Source organism: Rhineura floridana, chromosome 5, assembly GCF_030035675.1.
Source record: "Rhineura floridana isolate rRhiFlo1 chromosome 5, rRhiFlo1.hap2, whole genome shotgun sequence".
Lineage (NCBI taxonomy): Eukaryota > Metazoa > Chordata > Lepidosauria > Squamata > Rhineuridae > Rhineura > Rhineura floridana.
In genome coordinates, this window is record NC_084484.1 from 135,488,461 (window position 1) to 135,510,005 (window position 21,545).

At 40.3% G+C, this 21,545-nt stretch overlaps 1 protein-coding gene across 3 annotated transcripts in view; it reads left to right on the forward strand.

The window, feature by feature from the left end:
* Window positions 1-21,545, forward strand: part of CBLB (Cbl proto-oncogene B) — a 127,388-nt gene that overhangs the window by 38,855 nt on the left and 66,988 nt on the right. For all 3 annotated transcript variants that reach the window (XM_061628141.1, XM_061628139.1, XM_061628140.1), the window contains exons 4-9: window positions 4,426-4,572; window positions 8,461-8,617; window positions 10,307-10,428; window positions 11,113-11,250; window positions 11,906-11,993; window positions 13,685-13,816. In XM_061628141.1, the coding sequence (XP_061484125.1) occupies window positions 4,426-4,572; window positions 8,461-8,617; window positions 10,307-10,428; window positions 11,113-11,250; window positions 11,906-11,993; window positions 13,685-13,816 (784 nt within the window). The remainder of the gene's footprint in view (window positions 1-4,425; window positions 4,573-8,460; window positions 8,618-10,306; window positions 10,429-11,112; window positions 11,251-11,905; window positions 11,994-13,684; window positions 13,817-21,545) is intronic.

Genomic DNA, 21,545 nt, shown 5'->3' on the forward strand with positions numbered 1-21,545 from the left:
GTCACGGACCCACTGTTAAAGACCTTATCTTGGAAGACAATTTTACTCGGCCACGAGTGATCGCCATTGATGATGAGTTGCCAAAACAGATTATGTGGAAGGGCCAGTGAAACTTATATGAATGGATATTAAAGACATGCATCAGAGCTGCATTTAATTTTTCTGTGACTTGAAGCTAAAGATCTGACCCCATTTGATTTCTGGACAAGCAAGTTTGTTTCTGTGTGGGGGTGACAATGTGTCATATCTCCCTCTCTGAAGTTTCCTTTTATCCACTCTCTCCTGAATACCAGGCTGGCTTGCAGCCTGAAAAGGAACACTTGTTCTAGGGGCTTCCGTACACAGGTACATTTTCTTGCACCTTTTGTTTTATGGCAATTTGGAGAGGGGGAGGATATGGAAGAGGAGAGAGCAGTCTTTCAACTTATGATCACGTTACCAAATTCTTCCAAGCTACACAGCAAGTGGATTGGACTGTGAAAGACCAACCCAAATGGTGTTTGCATTCTGACAAATTTGTAAGGCAGTCCAATATCTCAGAGAGGAGGTCAGGTCTCCTGCTGCCCTGGTGCATTCACTGTAGCTGCCCAATTTCCCTACTTTTTAAAGTTTGATAGAAATATCTGTGGGCTATAGGTACATTCTTAAACCGCAAGGTTTTTTGACTATTAGTGAATATTTATAACATTTAAATGAAGGTAGATGACAGATATCAAGGATTTTGCATATAAAATGTTGGTAAATACATACTATAGGCTTTTTAAAAAGTCAAACAAAGGCAAATTTTATATTTATGTATGTAATTTGTATGGGTTTGGTGTAGCTAGATTTTAACATTCAGAAAAGTCCTTCTGTACGGGGTCCAAAACAACCAGTGATTGATAGGAGCTATATTTATATATATTCCTGCCCCATTACATTTTGATTGTATGTTCCCTGGGGTCAGAACCTTTCTTTTTATGTATTATGTATTTATTTATTTAGTATATTTGCATGCTGCTTTTCATCACCAGGTGACCTCAAAGTGGCTTCCACAGCAAGAATAAAACAATATAATAAAAACAATTCAGAACATAATAAAAAAACTTCAACAGTTTCAATAAACACCACAAAATATCACAAAACAGGCTCAAATCTCAAATCAATCTAGTCTGCAAAAGCTAGAGAAAACAAATATTGTTTATTTCCTAATGCTACCGTGTGTAAAGTGCAGTGTACATTGATTGAAGGGTGAAAAATACTAGTCTGTGAAGCTTTGATATGTGACAGTGATTTGAAAAAATGCATGCTGCTGAAAAGCTGAGGTCATGGCTAGCCTTGTAGTTTGCTACTTGCCTAGGATAATAATCTTTATGAGCAAGTAGCTCTCCAGGCTCACTATTTGCCCTGTGACATGCATGTGAATATTAGTGGATGGACTAGTATTATTATTGGCCTGGTGTTTCTTTTTGTATTCACCTGATAAACAGGATAAGTACATTTCATTTGAAAGTAAATTGGTTCTGCAGGAAAGAAAGTTAAATTTCATGTTTTGAATACATTAATCTATTTTAGAAAGCACTTTGTGAAAAGCAATTTTGTCCCTAACATTGGCTTAATGTGTCTGCAGATTTTTAGTGATATAATCAAACACTGACATTTAACATGCTTTCATAAATCCAGTTGACTTCCCTGAAAATCAGTCAGTAACAAGTTGTTTTTCTTTTCCTTGCAAAGTCTTACAGATCAGGTCAGTTGTCTCTTATCTAGCACTGGTTGCATACAGTGGCTTCTTGAGTTATTCTGTTGCAGTGGAGCCTTCAATTTGATTTACCTGATTGATTTCTGCCCTGCTTTTCTACAAAATATTCAAGGCAACTTACTTACAATAATAACATTGATTAAGCAGTGATGATATAAAACTACGCTTGAAACCAGTGGCACATAGAAACTGCAGATTAAAACAATAGCATGGAATGTTTATGCAATGTTACTTTGTTTCAGTGCTACCTAGTCTTTATCTACCTTCTAGGAACATTATTTTAGGTTTGTAAAGAGAAGAAATAGGCTACCTCACCCTTTTTCTTGAAGTAAATAAAATTTTTGCTCATGACACAGAAATCCGTGGTAGGGTGATCCAACAATGAAGAAACAGCTGCTCTGCAACTGCAAGAAGATAAAGTGTTGATGGTTCTGGGCTTGCCTCTGAATTAATTACCACTGGGCTGCAACGGTTTGTCCTGGAATCTGATTGTGTGGGTCATCTACTCATAAGAACATAAGAAGAGCCTGCTGGATCAGGCCAGTGGCCCATCTAGTCCAGCATCCTGTTCTCACAGTGGCCAACCAGGTGCCTGGGGGATGTGAATAAGCAACACACTTGCATGAGACCATAATTCCATTCAGTGAACTGGGGGAGAATTGAAACTTGTAGTTTTTGAGTTCATGAATGGAAGGGGTAATCATGCATGAGTGTGATATTGCTAATACAGAAATGCAAGTGAGCAGTTTGAGTAGCAGTGCACCTGTACTCTTGCAAGGGGACAGTGAGGCTGTATGGGGTGAGTAGTAAAAAGTTATAGCTGAGGATGTATTGTGGCAGTCCACTCATATACCTGATATGATGCTGCTGTATCATATTGTATATCGGGCATCACTGCAAATATGGCCAGGGCTGCCTCAGGTTAGTGTGGGCAAGCAGTGCCTTGTGACATAGCCCTAACTATTCAATGATGCAGTTGCACTAAATACTGCTATATCTGAATCACCAAAATGTGCCGTTTGCTGTACCTTAAATCAGATGTCTCCTGCTTACCTTGTTCACCGCCCAGAGAGCTATTGCTAGTCGGGCAGTATATAAGTTTAATAAATAATAATCATAAATAATAATAATAACCTTTAAAAAACAAAACAAAATCCTTTTTCAAAGTGCTTATAGCATTTTATGTCCTGCCAGTAGGGAGCTATATTTTTCAAAGTATGTAGCACTTTCCTATAATCCATCCTGTCTAAGAAGTGATGCGTCGAAATAAGATAAGTAGCGGCCCAGTAAGAAAATAGTTTGATTCCTGATCCAACAATGTATCATATCTTCTGCACTCCAAAGGAAAACATGGTTAATTGTATGGAAATGAGATTTCCAGGTGAAAGGTATGAGTTGTGAATATTAGGGAAGAGAATGTTGGAGGGTTGCAGTGTTTAGAAACAACTTCTTGTTCACATTATGTTAATGTGCTTGGGATGGGGAAAAGGAAGCTATGAACCTAATGAAAAATGCGGAGAAGGTCCACTATGATAGAAAACAATGAAGAGCTGGAATTACTATTTATTGGTTTCTGATTTTAGTAGACTTAAATAGTAGTAGACTTAAATGGCGAGATGGGACTTGGGGGCACTGTGTTACAGTGGCTCCAATCCTTCCTGGAGGACCGAACCCAGAAGGTGGTACTGGGGGACTCCTGCTCGACCCCTTGGCCATTGACCTGTGGGGTCCCTCAGGGTTCCGTTTTGTCCCCCATGTTATTCAACATCTACATGAAACCGCTGGGAGAGGTTGTCCGGGGTTTTGGGGTTCGGTGCCATCAGTATGCTGATGACACTCAACTCTATTTCTCTTCTCCACCTGAAGCCAAGGAAGCCGTACAGGTCCTAAACCAGTGTCTGGCATCAGTGATGGACTGGATGAGGGCAAACAAGTTGAGATTAAATCCTGACAAAACAGAGGTACTCCTGGTCAGTCGGAGGGCAGATCAGGGAATAGGGATTCAACCAGTGCTGGATGGGGTCGCACTCCCCCTGAAGTCTCAGGTTCGCAGTTTGGGTGTACCCCTGGACTCAGCTTTGAATTTGGAGGCCCAGATTGCTGCTGTATCCAGGAGCGCATTTGCCCAATTAAAACTGGTGCGCCAGCTGTGCCCGTTCCTGGAGCTGCCTGATCTGACTAGGGAGATGCATCCCTTGGTTACATCCCGCTTAGACTACTGTAACGGGCTCTACGTGGGGCTGCCTTTGAAGACTGTTGGGAAACTTAAATTGGTACAAAGAGCTGCAGCCAGAGTGCTAACCGGGGCTGGTTACAGGGACCATACAACTCCCCTGTTACAACAGCTCCACTGGCTGCCAATTTGTTTCCGGTCACAATTCAAAGTGCTGGTTTTGACCTACAAAGCCCTATACGGCTCAGGTCCAGACTATTTGACAGATCGTATCTCCCTACATGAACCTGTCTGGGATTTGAGATCTTCAGGTGAGGCCCTTCTTGTGAAACAGTTTTCTAATAATTGTGGTATGGGTGTGCTATTAAAAATATGAAAACATGGGGCACATATTGCTTCTTGTATTTTTGAATTTCACATTTTGGTTTTCCTTCAAGCCAGGCTTATAAAACAAGATACTTCCTTGGTAAAGTTTGTGTTTAGTTTACCCCCTATTTTATTATATTGGCAGGCGAAACCTCACAAAACTGTCCCTCATCTTCAGTCACATGCTTGCAGAAATCAAGGCAATCTTCCCTAATGGCCAGTTCCAAGGTGACAACTTTCGTATCACAAAAGCAGATGCTGCAGAATTCTGGAGGAAGTTTTTTGGTGATAAGTAAGTATATTCAATTTTGCCCAAATTTTGTGTGTTACTTACAATGATAATAAGATAAACATCTATCACAGCCACATTTCTCAGGGGTATCTTGACGTTTTTTTGAATTTTTAGAATTATTTAACAATTATACATGAGGACAAGTACATAAGAGATACTTGTCACTTAAGGTTTAGACCAGATGTGGCTAACCTGTGGCCCTTCAGGTGCTGGTAGACTATAACTCCTATCATCCCTAATCATTGGATGGTTAAAATAGATGGGAGTTGTAGTCCAACAATATATGGACTACAGGTTAGCCACCACTGGTTCAGACACTGCAGATTATCCAGCCTGTAGTTAATAAAAGTTAAAGATACATTTTCACTATTCTTTTCAAGTCACAATTTTCATGAAATGAAACTACGAAAATGTATTTCTAAAATCGTTATTGTTGGCAATGGCTTCAGCTCAGATGAGCATCACTCAATAGAACTTATGAAGACCTTGGAAAAATTATCTGGCTCTTGAGGTCTTGGCTTCATTCTCAACTAAAATGTTCTGAATATGGTTTTGGTTACATAAATGGAGAAGGCCACAGTGCAGAGGTAGAGCAAGTGCTTTGCATGCAAAGGGTCCCAGGTTCATTCCTCAGCATTTGCAGGTCAAAATGGAAAAGATACCTGTCTGCATCCCTGGAGAACTGCTGCCAGTCAGTGTCTACTGAGCTAAATGGACCGTGGTCTTATTTAGTATAAGTTAGTTTCCCATGTTTGATTATTTTTAGTTTTGGAAAGGTACCTCTGGAAATCCACTGTGGTTGGTTACCATCATTGTATACTGTTCATAAGTTTCCAAGGGATGTCTGGATAAGCTAGTACTGGAAATAGGGGATTAGATGGACTTTTTGGTAGTGTCAATGGGGAAATTTCAGTCTTCTTTGTAAAGCATCATTGGTGGAAAACAAGACATACTTAAATAAGGACTATCTGCTAAATACACAGCGGCATAAGTGTATAAAATACCAGTGAGTTGAAGTTGCACTATAGTTTAATCTCCTCATTAAACAAATGAGGATATCAATTGCTCTTTTAATTGATTTATTGATTATTTTATTACAGTCAAAGACCAGTCCATACAGAATTGTACAAGAAATGCAAAATACAAAAAGTAAAATTAGTAACTCTTGTACATATTAAAACCAAGCAGACCACAATAAGAAATGTCCTTATAAAGCATAAAAGTATTGAGGCTTAAAATTATGAAATTATTATTTAATCCTTACTCTCCAACAATCAATAGAAGCTGCAAGAATCTGTTAAGTGAACACATGGAAATGCCTTGGGTCAAATTTTAAGGCTGTACTTGTTATAACAAATTAGTGTGCCAATGGGTCTGTGTATGCTTCTAGTTCTTGAGGTACAAAGGAAATTGAAAAATATCTCTGGTATTCAGTCTTGTTAAAATTGCATGATCTTCACAGAGTATATTGGTGAGTTTTTAACTGTTACAGGGACTTACAGCCACAACTTCTAAACAGGTTTTGATTCTGACTCCTTTACTGGATACTGTTATTATTTGATACTTGCAGAACAAAATGTTAGTTGCTAGGTTCTTAGGTCATCTTCATATGTTATATACAAAAGGGAGTATGTTTTTGCACTTCCTACATAATTTCCAGCTGGAGATTTATCAGAGAAAATTTAATAGGGTTATTGGACTACTGCTACATTTATTTACATGTAATATGTCGTTCTTTAAATCCGCTACATCCAGCTACTTTTAATCCCCAAAATGGGACTTTGAATATTTGTAGGATGTAGTAGACTTTACAGCATCACTAACAGTAGCTTAGATACACTGAGGTAAAATGTCGAGATCACTAAGGAGAAAAGCATTCATGATAGAATCCTGCACAAAAACTATTACGTGGAAAAAAGCAAATGGGCAGCCAGTGCAATTCTTTCAGCAGCGGGGTGACATGTTGGTGATACCCTGCCCCAGTGAGCAGTCTCGCTGCTGCATTTTGCACCAGCTGCAGTTTCTAGACGAACCTCAAGGACAGCCCCACATAGAGCACATAACAGTAATCCAGCCTAGAGGTTACTAGTGTGTGGACAACAGTGGTCAGGCTATTCCAATCCAGAAACGGCCGCAGCTGTCTTTCCAGCCAAAGCTGGTAAAAGGCACTCCTAGCCACTGAGGACACCTGGGCCTCTAGCGACAAAGATGGATCCAGGAGCCTCTCTAGACTACGAACCTGCTCTTTCAGAGGGAGTATGACCCCATCCAAAGCAGGCAACTGACCAATTATCTGAACTTGGGAACCACCAACCCACACAGCCTCCATCTTGCTAGGATTCAGATTCAGTTTACTGGTCCTCATCCAGCCCACCACTGAGTCCAAGCACCGGTCTAGGGTTTGCACAGCTACTCCCAATTCAGATGTTACAGAGAAATAGAGCTGGGTATCATCAGCATACTGTTGATACCTCGCCCCAATCTCCTGATGGCCGCTCCCATGGGCTACATATAGATGTTAAACAGCATTAGGGACAGGATGGTACCCTGCGGCACCCCACAACACAGCTGCCAGGGGGCCGAAAGACTATCAGCCAATGCTGTTATCTGAAACCACCTTGGAGATAGGATCAGAACCACTGTAAAACAGTGCCTCCGATACCCATCTCGCCAAGTCGGCCCAGAAGGATACCATGGTCAATGGTATCAAAAGCTGCTGAGAGATCAAGTAAGAGTAACCGAGTCGCACTTCCCCTGTCCTTATCCTGATAAAGGTCATTCGTCAGGGGGACCAAGGCTGATTCTGTCCCATAACCAGGCCTGAACCCAGACTGGAATGGGTCAAGATAATCTGCTTCATCCAAGAGTACTTGCAGTTGCTGCGCCACAACTCTCTCAATTACCTTCCTTAAGAAGGGGGTGTTTGTGACCGGTCGGTAATTGTCACAGACCAATGGGTCCAGGGTGGGCTTTTTCTGGGAGCGGTTGGATCACCGTCTCTTTCAGGATGGCTGGAACCACTCTCTCCTGCAATTATGAGTTGACCACATCCTGGATCCACTCGGTCAGACCCCCTTGGCAAGCTTTAATAAGCCATAAAGGGCAAGGGTCGAGAGGACATGTTGCTGGCCACATCATCACAAGCACCTTGTCTATGTCATCAGGCTGCATCAACTGAAACCATTCCCAAGAAGTTGCAGCCAATGTTGCAGTGGCCACCTCATTGGGGACTACAGTAGATGTGGATGGGACATCACATTTGTTATAGAGGCAAACAACTTTACCCTGAAAGTGCCTTGTGAACAATTCACAGTGGGTTTCCAAAGGGTCTAAAACTCCCATTTCCTTGAGTTGATGTCAACAGACTCCTGACAATATGGAAAAGCTACTTCAGGATGTGATGAAGGCAGAGAAATGGGCCTTTTTCGCTGCCCTCACCACCACACAGTAGGCATGGTTATGATGCTTTACTCATGCCCTATCAGCCTCATAGCATGTCTTTCGCCACTTGCGCTCTAGCCGTCTTCCAGCCTGTTTCATTGCCCTTAACTCACTGGTGTACCAAGGTGCAAACCAGGTTCCACAGTGCTGGAGAGGGCGCTAAGGGGCAACCGTGTCAAGAGCCTGACGTGCCTTGCTGTTCCTCACTATTGAGACATCAATTCCTACCATCCCCTGTATTCTCTCCCCATCCCACTCCAGGGTGCTGCTTTAAGAAGGTTGTTTCACATTGCTTAACGGCAGGGAAGGTTACTGCAATGCTTCACCTGGACATGGAACATGATGTGTACTCCTGAAGCTGTGTGGTCCCCCCTTTCACAGGTTGTGATACTACTTAGAAAATGGTAGCATCTCATGTAACACATTAATTTTGTTTTTGTCATATAGAACCATAGTGCCTTGGAAGGTATTCCGTCAGTGTCTGCATGAAGTACATCTGATTAGTTCTGGTTTGGAAGCAATGGCTTTGAAATCTACCATTGATTTAACTTGCAATGACTACATTTCAATTTTTGAATTTGATATCTTCACAAGATTATTTCAGGTAAAATGTTGAGACTAATGTAACATTGTAGATCCTGTTCCTAGGTTGTTTACATCCAAGCATATCTCTTTAAATCCTACAAATTCAGTAGTAGTCTGAAGTTGGCATGTGCTTTTGTTCAACTAAAAAGAAAATTTTCACAGTCTTAGAAGTAGCTGAGATGTATCTAGTTTGACTCTCAATAACTCTGGTTGCAGGTAACCTTTGCTTAAAGCTTTTCAAAATAGTTATTTGAGTTAACAGTCACAGATCAGACTTAAGATTTTTGCAATGTTTTGTCCAGAGAAAGTGTCAAGAAAAAAACCTCAAGATGAATCTGGGCTCTCAGATCAAGAATAAAAACTGAGACTTAGTTTACGGTAAAGATTTCTTGGAGTGAATGATCTTCAGCTTCATTTTTTAAAAAAATTCAGTTTGTTTATTATGGCTAGAGCCCCTCTATTCCTATTCTTACCGTTACAGTGAATATTGTGAACCTAGGCTTATTTTTTCTTCTTGCCCCATCTTCCCCTTTTAAAATGTATTTAAGATAATAATGTGCATTGGGGGCATTCTGTTGACTAGCTGGAGTGTTGAACTTTGACTAAGGAGACCTGAGTCCAAATTCACATCTGGCCATGTTTACTGAGTGACCTTGGCCCAATCTCTATGGACTGGTTTAGACACAATGGTCCTAACTTAATAAACCATAACTTACCAAGCTGGGTTCAGTTGTCATACTCACCCTCCCCTTCTGTGATGCTTTGGTGTTTTTATCAAAACCAGTTTTCTATTCTGTCCAAAATAAGGAACTGTAATTTAAAATAACCACAGCAGAGATGCTGGGAGCCCACAGGTATGACACTTATTCCTAGCATATGTCAGTCTTTGCTGGTTGCACCAAGGTGATGAATGGTGTTGTAAAAACAATTAGTTGGCAGCTGCCCAGGCAGGGGCTGGATTGTAAATCAGCCAAGTCTTGTGGAGAATGAAGGTAAGCAGGGGGGGGGGTCTAGGGGTTCGAGTTTCCATGTTCAAGCTCATCTTCCACAAACAAGGTCAGTGTCAATTGAAGGGTTCAGTATTCCAATAAGGCAATCCAGGTTTCAAGACTTGATAGAGTCTGGCATGCCTGGCGAGGATCTGATGCCAGCTTCTGACGTTGCTTCCAGCGGAGAGCAAAAGGCCTCCCTCTGCCTTTTAAACTCACCTCCCTGGTTCAGGTATTAGCATTCAGTCCACTGACTCCCGGGAACTTGTAGCCTTAAATGGCCAAAACACCTGCATTGCTGTGCTACTTGCAGTGTCTTCTCTCTGCAGGGAGCAGAAGGGCCTCCTATTCACTCTCCAAGTCTGACTGAGGGACTCCAATTGTGTCCCGAACTTTCTCCAGCAGTGAGAAGTCCGGAGCTGCATCGTGGGTGATTCTGCTTGTTCCCTCTCCTGGGTCTGCTGTGCCAATCCACTGCTCCTCATCCTCCTCTGAGGACTCATCCGATGGAGGCATGACAACATACTAAATCATGTGACAATCCTGACTTATTAAACCTTGTTTTAGTAAGCCTGGATTGTTACATCCAAGCTGACTTTCATTGTCAGCCTAACCTGTCTTACATGGTTGAAAGGTTAGGGGGAAGGGAGACGACAGCGTATGCCACCATAAACATTGGAGGAAGGATGAGACAAAAATACATTTTTCTTCTTCTTTAGCCTTGGGGTTCAATATTAAGGAACTGGAACTTCTTAGCTGTGACGCATCCTGGATATATGGCATTTCTGACTTACGATGAAGTTAAAGCACGGTTACAAAAATACAGCACCAAACCAGGAAGGTAATGCATTTCACGTAATACTCCATTAGAAACGGGACACTTGGCCTAAATATTTAGTAAAACTTTGTGTTCTGTGTGCCGGATGACAATTGTGAACTTGGTACATTTTGTGAGATTCTCGGCCACACTGGAAGAACTGCAACCCTGGTGTTACTAGCCTGACTGCTTTTTAAAATTATGAAGTGCAAATTATGTTAACATAGTAAAGTATAATAAACATGGATCCCTTCTTTCAATTACTGAGCCTTCTAGATATGCTGCTCCCAGATTTTAAGCTTTTCGTCAAAATTACGAGGATTAACCTCTTTTTTTCAAATGAAGGTTTTTATAAGTTTTAACAGGATCCGTGTTTCACATGTAGACAGTGGGCTATAGGCATCTCTACCCTGCATGTTACAGTAATAAAAACGGTGGTGTCTGTGCTTGTTGGCAGCTGGATCCTTGCTTGTTCAACAAACCATGATTTAAATGTACTGTAGTTTAGTGCAGGGATTGTTAACCTTTGGCCCTCCAGATGTTACTGGACTGTATCTCCCCTGTCCCTCATTATTAGTCATGTTTTCTAGGGCTAATAGGTATTGGGAGTGCAACACCTGGAGGGCCACAGGTTACATGAGCCTTTGGCCTGATCCAAGAGGGGTTTTCTTATGTTCTTAAGTGTGTTTTTGTGACTTTGTCTTACAGCTATATTTTCCGATTAAGTTGCACTCGATTAGGACAGTGGGCCATTGGATATGTTACTAGCGATGGAAATATTTTACAGACAATACCTCACAATAAGCCTTTATTTCAAGCTCTGATTGATGGCAGCCGGGAAGGATTGTGAGTATAAATATTTAGTACTTCAAATACAAAGCCTTGGTCCTCTGTCAGATGAGATGCACTAGGGGTGGTGTGTTTTCTAATTTGACCAACTTCTAGTTGGCTAACATTAAATTAGATCACTATTGCAACAAGTGTTTGCTTCCCTTTTTGTGTATGAAAATTATAAACACTCTTCTTCAGTGCCCCAAATGTAGGTGAATGAGAACCAGTGCAGTTCTCCTGATTAACAGTAAAATAAGGAGATGACAGGAGGTGATGGTGAATTTAGATGAGGGAAATGGTGAAATGAAAAGTGAGACATAATTAGCAGCAGATAGTGTATATAGAAAAACAACGTAAACATGAATCTTACAATGAAGGACAAGAAGAACTGGAAAACATCTGTTTTGAGCGGAGAGGGGGAAAAATCTTTAGAACCCTCATGTACCATTCGTTAATAGCTTGATGGTAGAATGCTTTAGAAAACAAGAATAACCTAAGTTGAGTTGTCTAGTCCCACTTTTTATCAGATTCATTTGGAAAGTCATACGTTCAGTGTGCTCCTAAAACATGTTACTGTTTTATTCATGCTGTGTGCACTAACATTTATTTATTGCCGTTACATTCAAGTTATGCTAACATATATGCCAAACATTATTTATTTGCAATCCAGCTATCTGTACCCAGATGGGCGGAGTTATAATCCAGATTTGACAGGACTGTGTGAACCAACCCCACATGACCACATAAAAGTTACACAGGTATGTAACATATTATCACTTCATTTATAGTGAAAGCATTAATGAAAACAATAAATCACAGATTTAAATGTCAGATCTTCAGTCAGATGTTCATTTACACCATCTGCCCTTAATGGGTATTCATTATTGACATGTTGATGGAAAGATATGAGAGGGATTTGCAGAGAAACTGAAAAAGTTTAGACCGTAAGCTCAGTATAATATTAAGCAAATAGTTCAACTATAATCATTCAAAATTCTTGAATTCTCAAAATGTCATTCATATGAAAATATTCACTGCAAAAAGATAATTGCTTGACAATCTATGTTCATGGATGTCTTCATGAAAAGTGATTAGCATGTTTGCATTAACGCTAGTAGGGAGGATGTTTAAAGCTTAAATACTTAAACACAAGTGTTTAAAGTGGTGGTCTTCATAGCCCGTGGAACAATTTTTATCAAGCAGTTTGACACCTGTGGGAGTCTCTCTGTTGACCTTACATGTTAGGGCTTGGGTGATCTTTTGTGATAAATGGTGAAAAGATAAAAGGATGAGGAAGTGCATGCTAGAAATCCATAAACTTCTTTTCTGCACCAGCCATTGGTGGTTTTGTTGTCTTGATGAGGGTGACCTGTTTGTTCTGTGCAGCTCCTATGGACTTGCTGCATTCTGGAGGTTACTGATCTGGTGGTGGTTGTTAGGGTTGATATACTGATAAGCAGTACAAAGTATTTTTAAAATGGGGAAAAACCCCACATACACCCCTTTCCCAAAGTTACCTCTACAGGCTATATGGAGAATGCAAACAATTCTGTAATTGCTACTTGCAACGTGACATTCTTTTACTCACTTTTACTGACGTTGAAAAAAGAATTGGCACCCAGAGTACAAATGTTGTGAGAGCTGAGAGATGATTATCCTTCTAAAAGTAAACACGTACTGCAGATGATATTGGATAATTATAATTTCCTAACAAATCTTTGATTTGTATTTCACACACTATAAAAACTGAGACAAGAAAATTAAAAAAGAAAAGCAGAACTTGAAAGGCAAGATTTTGCTAGAAAATACTAAAATATATACTAGTCTGCAGTTCTGGTCCCCAGTAGAGGGAAATTGAAGGAGTTTCTTGTTGGAACCTGACCTTTGCCTTCCCGTGGCAAATTAGGAGGAATTAATAGATAATTCATTTTGTTGCTTTCAGGTATAATTTCCAGGTCTCTTGGATGTCGTTCCCCTCCCCCCCCATTGTAGAAGCTTCTATGAGGTGATCCTTACATGAGAAAAATATGTATCTCTTCCAGAACATAGACAGAACAAAGATCAGAGTTAAGATAGGGGTTACTACTAGATCTTTCTTTAATACCAACCAGTGTTGAGTAAAAGTTCTAAGGAAAGTTGTTTTTGACAGTAGCAATCACCCAGACTGTATTCTCCTCATCCACCCCATCAGCAACTAATTTAACTTGGTAACAGCAACAAAATGTTGAAATTGTGTTAACTATATAGAGCATCTGCATGGAATTAGAACTCTAATGTACTGAAATAAATACATATTATTTTATGTCACATGAATGTCTCTGAAATTGGATTATCTCAAGCACTGTTTTGCTTACAAAACTCAGACTGTGTCAGAAGTCAAGTAGTTCTTTACACTTCTATTAACTTAAGACCCTCCAGAGCCACTTAACTGCAATAGTCTCATTTTCAGGAACAATATGAATTGTACTGTGAAATGGGTTCCACATTCCAGCTTTGTAAAATTTGTGCAGAGAATGACAAAGATGTGAAGATTGAGCCTTGTGGGCATCTGATGTGCACATCTTGTCTTACAGCATGGCAGGTAGGTTGTGTTTCTTTTATACGTTCACCAAAATGCATATTATCGTTAAGTTTCTTATCCTACTTGTGATCTTTTTTTCGCTGATTGCTTTGCTAGTGTTTCAGCAGCATCAGCTTTAGGAATATGCTGTGAAATATTAATACTTTTGCTCCCACTTTGACAGGGACAGCCTGCCGTTAAGCAAAGTAAAATGATCTCCTCAGATAGCAGATGCTGGGAGAGAGGGTGGCAGCTCCCTATTTATTTGCCTCTGTTGGAGGACAGACCTGTATATGCTACATGGCTTGTCATAGCCCCTCCATACTATTGTGCTGCCTCAGGTACAATGGAGGATGCTATCCCATCACCAGTGTTGAAATAAGATTCAATTGCCAGTCTATCCTGTGCTTTGGCACACTTTGTCATATAAGTGCAGAAATCTCTGGGACTGTATTCAGTGCCAGATCAAGAAGCTAGTGAGAATTATAAGGAACAGCATTAAAAGGCATGAGCTCTTCAAGGATTTTTTTTTAAAGAAATTATTGGATGGCATAGAGAAGGAGGTGTCTGTGTTTGTGTTTGTGGAGGGAATCTCCTCAAATGGTCAGCACTCCTAAACACTCATCTGATAAGTATCTAAGCCAGTAATAAAACCTCAGCTTGAGAAGGAAGATAAGGTGAATCATCATCTCTCACTCTTCTTTCAGAACAAGTGAACCTTTACTGTTTCTCTTCTCTCCCCCGCCCCCAACCAGAACTATAACATTACTAGGAAATATTTGACTTGTGGTCTTATTTAAATATGTACCTTCCTTTTTCCCCCACAAAGCATTCCACATGAACATATTTTGTGTCACAGTTAGGAATGTCCTGTTGCTTCTACTCAACAGGATTTTTTTTTTCTGTTGATGTCCATGGTGGAGCTATGTAATGTTTTGTAATTTCAGGCAAATCCTTTTCTTCACAAAGGTTGTAGGAAAAAGCAAAGTAGATCTGACAAGTCTGAACTTTGCCCACCTGAACTTAAGTTGTTCCTAAGTATTTAAATAGAAACCATTCAAAGAAAGTTAATAAACACATGGAAATTACCAGCGAGTCCAATGCTTCTTTGATTTCTAATCAGCTTTCAGGAAGTAGATTCTTACTGATTGTGCCCATTGTAACCTATTGTCAATAATTTTTAGGTGCTACTTTCACATTGTTTTGTTTTTGTGATAAAATCAGAAGAATTATTAAGTACTTCATATGCTAAAGAGGCTACAGAAGTGGTGATGACTGAATTAAAAATATCCCTCTCCCTCCTTTCACCTCCTTTCACTCTCTGTTGGGCCCTTAGGTGCAGCAGCTGTTAAAATAAGTACAGAGGCAAAAGTGCAGATGTTACCTTTACAGCTGTTGGTTGAACTACTGTACCTCCTACACCTCATTGGAGATGAAGAATATGACCCCCCAAAAATACAAAAATCATGCATTTCCAGCTAAAGTGTAACCCTTAACAAGCGAACTCTAATGAAAAATGGAGCATTGGGCTTTCTTGCATTAGCAGCCACATTTCCGATTTAATCAAACTTCATTGCAAATTTAACTTCTGTATAATTAATGAGTTGATGAAGGGAACATACTGTAATAGTGTCAGTTCTTACTTACCAGTGGTTAGTGTTTAATTGCTGTCATAATGGCTCATTAGACATGCCTAAGGAGAAATTGCCAGTCTTTTTCCTATAGTGAAACATCTGTGTTATTAAATAAAATAAGCTGCTCAGAATAAGTCTTCAGTTAATCTGGGTATTTTGTACTGAAGGTCAGTTTTCTCAGTATTTTGTTATTTTAAAACAGCCACTTTGGGCTTCCTTTCAGAGGGAAAAGCAGGGTACAAATAAACATTGAAGAGAAAAAGGAACTTATTCTGTAAAAAAATGGTTTCTTTTTCACTCCTTTTCTGATTTCAGGGATAAGGCACAGTCAGAACTACCAACACCAGCCAAAATTTGAAGACTCTTGTCTAGAAGGAACTTGTATATTGTTGTATTCAGTGCTCTTTTGTGATAGTACTCACTGGTACAGAGTACTGACACCTCCCTTTTGCTTCCCATGGCAGCCATTTTGTGCTGACACCTACAGCACTTTTACCGAGATATGAGTACTAACACATCATTTTTACCAAAAAAGCATAAGTTGTATATAAGCAACTGTGGCTGAAAATAATAATTTACATACATAAAGTATAAAAGTAATGGTGTGAGTTTGCATGTAATATAGAAATGAGAGAGAGAGAGAAATTTCAAAAGCAATTGATAAAGCACAGTAGCCTGTATTTCAAAGAAAAGGGAAAAGGTGTACTGGATACATAGTGAGTGTACCTAGATAGCTCCTTTATATTTTTCTGGGATGACAGAAAAAATGAGGAAATTGAGTATTTGGAGGAAGTGGCTCCTATTTGGGCTAGGATAGAGTTTAGATAGTGTCCTGGGTTCCTCCCCAAATTTTAGCTTGACTTTGGAGTCAATCTTTTATCATTTCTTCTGGCATGCACAAAGGGTCTCCAGAAGAGGCAAGGATTTCCCTCATCTGTACTCTAGAATGCAGTAAGGCAAGACATATTTTTGTTAAAAGATTTTTCACAAATATTCTTAACAAAAAAAAGAAAAGAAATAACAATATCAGAATTTTGAACACATACATTCCCTCCCTCCCAAAGGGATCCTTTTTTCTGTAATTCCTCCTTATACTTTACAAGCATATTGTACAATGATACATATGGTAACAAAATAATAGAATAATCATTTGGACTGTCCATAAAGTTTTGAATGGTTTTGGGACTTGACGAGTTACGTTGCCTCCAGCTGTGAATACAATGAATGGCCACCAATCTGATGTAAAGTCATCTTTTTCTTGTTTTCTTTAGACATGCATATTTTTGTCGTAAGTTTCTCCAATTGAGCTATTTCCCAAAGTTTTTTGTACCAACAGTCCATTGTCAGGCCCTCCAAATCTCTCCACAAGCAAGCTATAACTGTTCTAGCCGCAAGTTTTTATAATGAGTCCCCTGATTTTCACCTATAAATAAATTTAACATTGCCAGTTCCATGGTAAGATTGATTTTTTTATACCATTATCTTTATAATTTACTAGACCAAAAATGTTGCACTTTTGTACATTCCCACCATAAATGTTTGATGGAGCCCATTGCACTTCACTTTCTCCATCAGTCAGAGGAGGAGATTTTATTTATTCATGCTAATTTAAGTGGTGTCATGTACCATTTTTGTATTAGTTTTAGGGCTGTGTTGTGAAATGTAGCAGCTGTTGATTTGTAGGGAAATTTTAGCCACATCCCTTTCCATTCCTCTTCCTCTATTGTTATCCCCAACTCATGCTCCCAATATGTTTTTAGAGACATAGGATTACCCATATCCTTCTCCAATAAAAACTTCTATGATTTCGAAACTAGTTCCCTCTCATTTGATTCACATTATAAAATGAACTTCTCCCCCACAGTCAACTCTTGAGTTCCTTGTGATCTGACCAATGGCTTTCTGACAAAGGAGCTAAGCTGGTACCAGAGGAGCCAAGGGAAACCCTTATCCCTTAGATTTTTTTTCTAAATATCTCTTGGGATTGGCTGTGCATTGATATAGAAATCTTGCAACCTGTAGATGGTCAAATCTAATAGGGTTGCTTCATCCACTTGCCTATCTGGTCTAAAAAAGTCTGGGTGGGAGCGGATGGGAATCAATGGGGACCATCCTGGTAAGAAAGTTTCCTTCCTGTATTTCCATATTGTACAATCTGAGCTAGTGTTGAATGTGTGGAGCTTGTCCATTTTCTTCCTTCCTTCCTGACAAATAGTGCTCCAGATACATTGTTGTAATGTTTTAATGTTTTTTTCAATTTGTACCCAATGCCTTTCCATCTTGGAATCCAGAAAGGAGAGGAGATGACGGATCTGATATGCCTCGTAATAAAGACACAGATTTGGGACACCTCACCCTCCATCTTTTGTCCCCCTGTACCTAAGATTTTTAGCTGTTCTGGGATTTTTAGATTTGAAAATAAAGAATTCTATTTTATGCTGCCAATGTTTCAAACAATTAAAAGGATCATTATGGGAAGAACATAAAATATATATGTAAATTTAGGGAGAATTATACAGCCACAAGAGTGGCTGTATACTATAACCAGTGTGGATTTTTCATATTCCGCAATGTTAAATTGAAAATACCCCCCATGCCATTCTGATGCTTCCCATAAGCTCATTTGAAAACAAAACAAAACCTTACAAAACGTATCGTCCTGAACTCAGAAATGCTTGCTTAACAACCCTCCTAAATTTTCATGGCGATGCACAAAACAGTCAGAGAGAATAGAAAGTCTAAAAAGAGAGGGGAAAAACCAGACCCCTTTTGGATTTTTTTCTGTCGGTTTTTTTTGCCTATTAGTGAATATTCATTTTAATTAGAGCTATTCTATTGGAGAGAGACAAGGTCAATTGAGACCATTTCTGCAGGTCTGCTTGCATATTTTTCCATAATGGGACATAATTGTATTTTAAAAAATTATTAAGATTTTTAGCAATTTGGACCCCCAGGTACCGAAAGTGAGAATAAACCAAATTCGAAGGTCCCTTGAAAGGCGACTTTGGGTATTTGGGGGGGGGTATGGAACAACAGTAGATCACATTTTGTAAAATTTACCTTTAAACCTGAGACTCTTTTGAATTTCTTCAACTGACTCTCCATCAGACATTGCTTCCAAAGTGTTAGAAATCATTAAAAGTAAATCATCAACATATAAATTTAATAAGTGTTTTCTTGTCCACTTTTTGTTGTTGTATGCCTTCAAGTCGATCATGACTTACGGCAACCCTATGAATCAGTGACCTCCAATAGCATTGCCCACTTTAACTCCCTTAATATCCTAATTAATCTTCAACCTACCTGCCAAAAATTCTATAACCAAAGTTAATAATAAAAGGGATAAAGGGCAACCTTGTTTAGTGCCTGCATTTAATTTTATCTCCTTGCTTTCCATAGTATTGAATCATACTTTAGCTGTGGACGATGCATATGTGGATTGTAATGCCTTAAAATTTGGGGCCAAATTGATACACATTTAATGAATTTAATAAAAACTGCCAATTTACACTATTGAAGGCCTTAAGTATATCAATTACTAACAGGGCCAAGGGTGATTTACTGATTAATCTCCAAACTGGATCAGTTATATAATGACCAGGGATAAAACCATACTGATCGGGGTTCACTACTTTCTGTATTATACAGCCATGAGATTGGCTGTACACTATAGCCAGCGTGGATTTTTCACATTCTGCAATGTTAAATTGAAAATACCCACAAGCCATTCTGATGCTTCCCATAAGCTCATTTCAAAACAAAACCTTAGAAAATTTATAGTCCTGAACTCATACGCTTGCTTAACAACCCTCTCATCCCTTGCAGTTTAAAAGTTTTTTAAAAAAAGCCTGGCTGATTTTTAATTAATTTAAGAACTTTTGCATTGAACTGAATGATAATGTTGGGCATGCTCAGTCAGTGTTCTAAAAGCCAGACTCAAGCTGCTTGGCTTGCCTAATCGGGGCCACGCCCACACCAGACTTTGATTTCACTTGAGACAGTCATGGCTTCCCTCAGAGAATCCTGGGAAGTGTAGTTTGTGAAGGGTGCTGAGAAGAGATTCCTGTCAGGGGACTCCTGACAGAGCTCCAGTGGCCAAACTGGTTTAACACTCAGCTGCTCTGATTGAAGCTCTGTGAGGGGAACAGTGTATCTCCTAGCAACTCTCAGCACCCTTCACTAACTACACTTCACAGGATGCTTTGAGAGAAGCCGTGACTGTCCAAAGTGAAATAAACGTCTAGTGTGGATGTGGCCAGGGACAGCTTTGGTTTAAATTTGGGTGGGAGGCTACATGTGCCTGCTGTAGAATAAAAAGGTGGAGGAAAGGCTGAAACGTAATGATACTGTTCACAATGTTTTCCTTTTGGAAAGGAAAGGGGTTTTCCCTCTGCCCAGTGCCCACTCACCCAATCTCCTTCCCTCCTCCTACCTTCCCTGTCCCTTCCTCGGTCAGTGTTGGACTATGACCTGGGAGACCAGGGTTCGAATCCCCACACAGCCGTGAAGCTCACTGGGTGACCTTGGGGCAGTCACTGCCTCTCAGCTTCAGAGGAAGGCAGTGGTAAACCATCTCTGAATACCATTTACCATGAAAACCCTATTCATAGGGTTGCCATAAGTCGGGATCAACTTGAAGGCAGTACATTTCCATTTTCAAACATGATTGCACAGAAATAAATCCCATTGAACTCAAAGGTATGCACATGATCAAACCTATACTCCCTTCTCACTAATCCCCTCCCTCTTGCTCCTCCCCACCCCGTCTAATCCCCTCTCCCTCCTCCTTCCCCTCCTCCCCATGGTCAGTTTTACCATCTTAAGCATGACTGTACGGGAGTAAATACCATTGAACTCAATAAGCATGCAAATAATCAAATCTGCCCTCCACTGCCCCTTCCTTTGCACTTCCCCCTCCAATTCCCACCTTCCTGCTCCCCCTCCTTCCGCTCCCCTGTTCCCTCCCTTTCTCCTTCCCTCTCCTCTCCCCTCCCCCTGCTCCTCCCCCCTCCCCCTGCTCCTCCCCATGGCCAGTTTTTCCTATCCTAACCATGATTACGTAGGAGTAAATCCCATTGAACTCAGTAAGCATGCAAATGATCAGATCTTTCTTTCCCCTCCTTCTCCTCTCCCTTCTTCTTCCCCTCCCCTCTTCCTTCTTCCTTCTCCCCTGCCCACTCCACCCATCCCTCTCTCCCCCCGGGTCAGTTTTACCTATCCTAAGCATGATTGCATGGGAGTAAACCCACAGAACTTAAAAAACATGCAAATGATCAAACCTGTCCTCCCCTCCCTCTCATTCCTGCTCCCATCTCCCTCCTCCCCTCTGCCCTTCCTCCCCTCCCTCTCCTCCCCATCCCCTGTGGTCAGTTTCACCTATCCTAAGCATGACTGTGGGGGAGTAAATCCCACTGAAATCAATAAGCAGGCAAATGATCAATCCGTTCTCAGCAAGCTTGCACAGGTTCCCATTTCTTACCTCCCAGATTAAAAAGCAGAGATATTCAATAATAGGCAAAAACACCTTGTGATTTAATAACATACCTATAGCCTACAGAAACCTCTATCAAAGTTTAAAAAGCAGGGGAATTGGGCAGCTATAGTGAATGAACCAGGGGAGCAGGAGACCTGACCTCCTCTCTAAGATATTGTACTGCCCTGCAAATTTGTGAAAATTCAAAGTGCTCAGAGGCACATGTTACCAAATTCTTCCGAACTACACAGGAAGTGGATTGGACTGTGAAAGACCAACCCAAATTGTGTTTGCATTTTGACAAATTTGTAGGGCAGTCCAATATCTCAGAGAGGAAGTCAGGTGCATTCACTATAGCTTCCCAATTTTCCTGCTTTTTAAAGTTTGATAGAAATATAATAGAATCATAGAATAGTAGAGTTAGAAGTGGCCTGTAAGGCCATCAAGTTCAACCCCCTGCGCAATGCAGTAATCCAAATCAAAGCATTCCCGACAGATGGCTGTCCAGCTGCCTCTTGAATGCCTCCAGTGTCGGAGAGCCCACTGTCTCTCTAGGTAATTGATTCCATTGTCGTATGGCTCTGACAGTTAGGATGTTTTTCCTTATGTCCAGTCGAAATCTGGCTCCCTACAACTTGAGCCC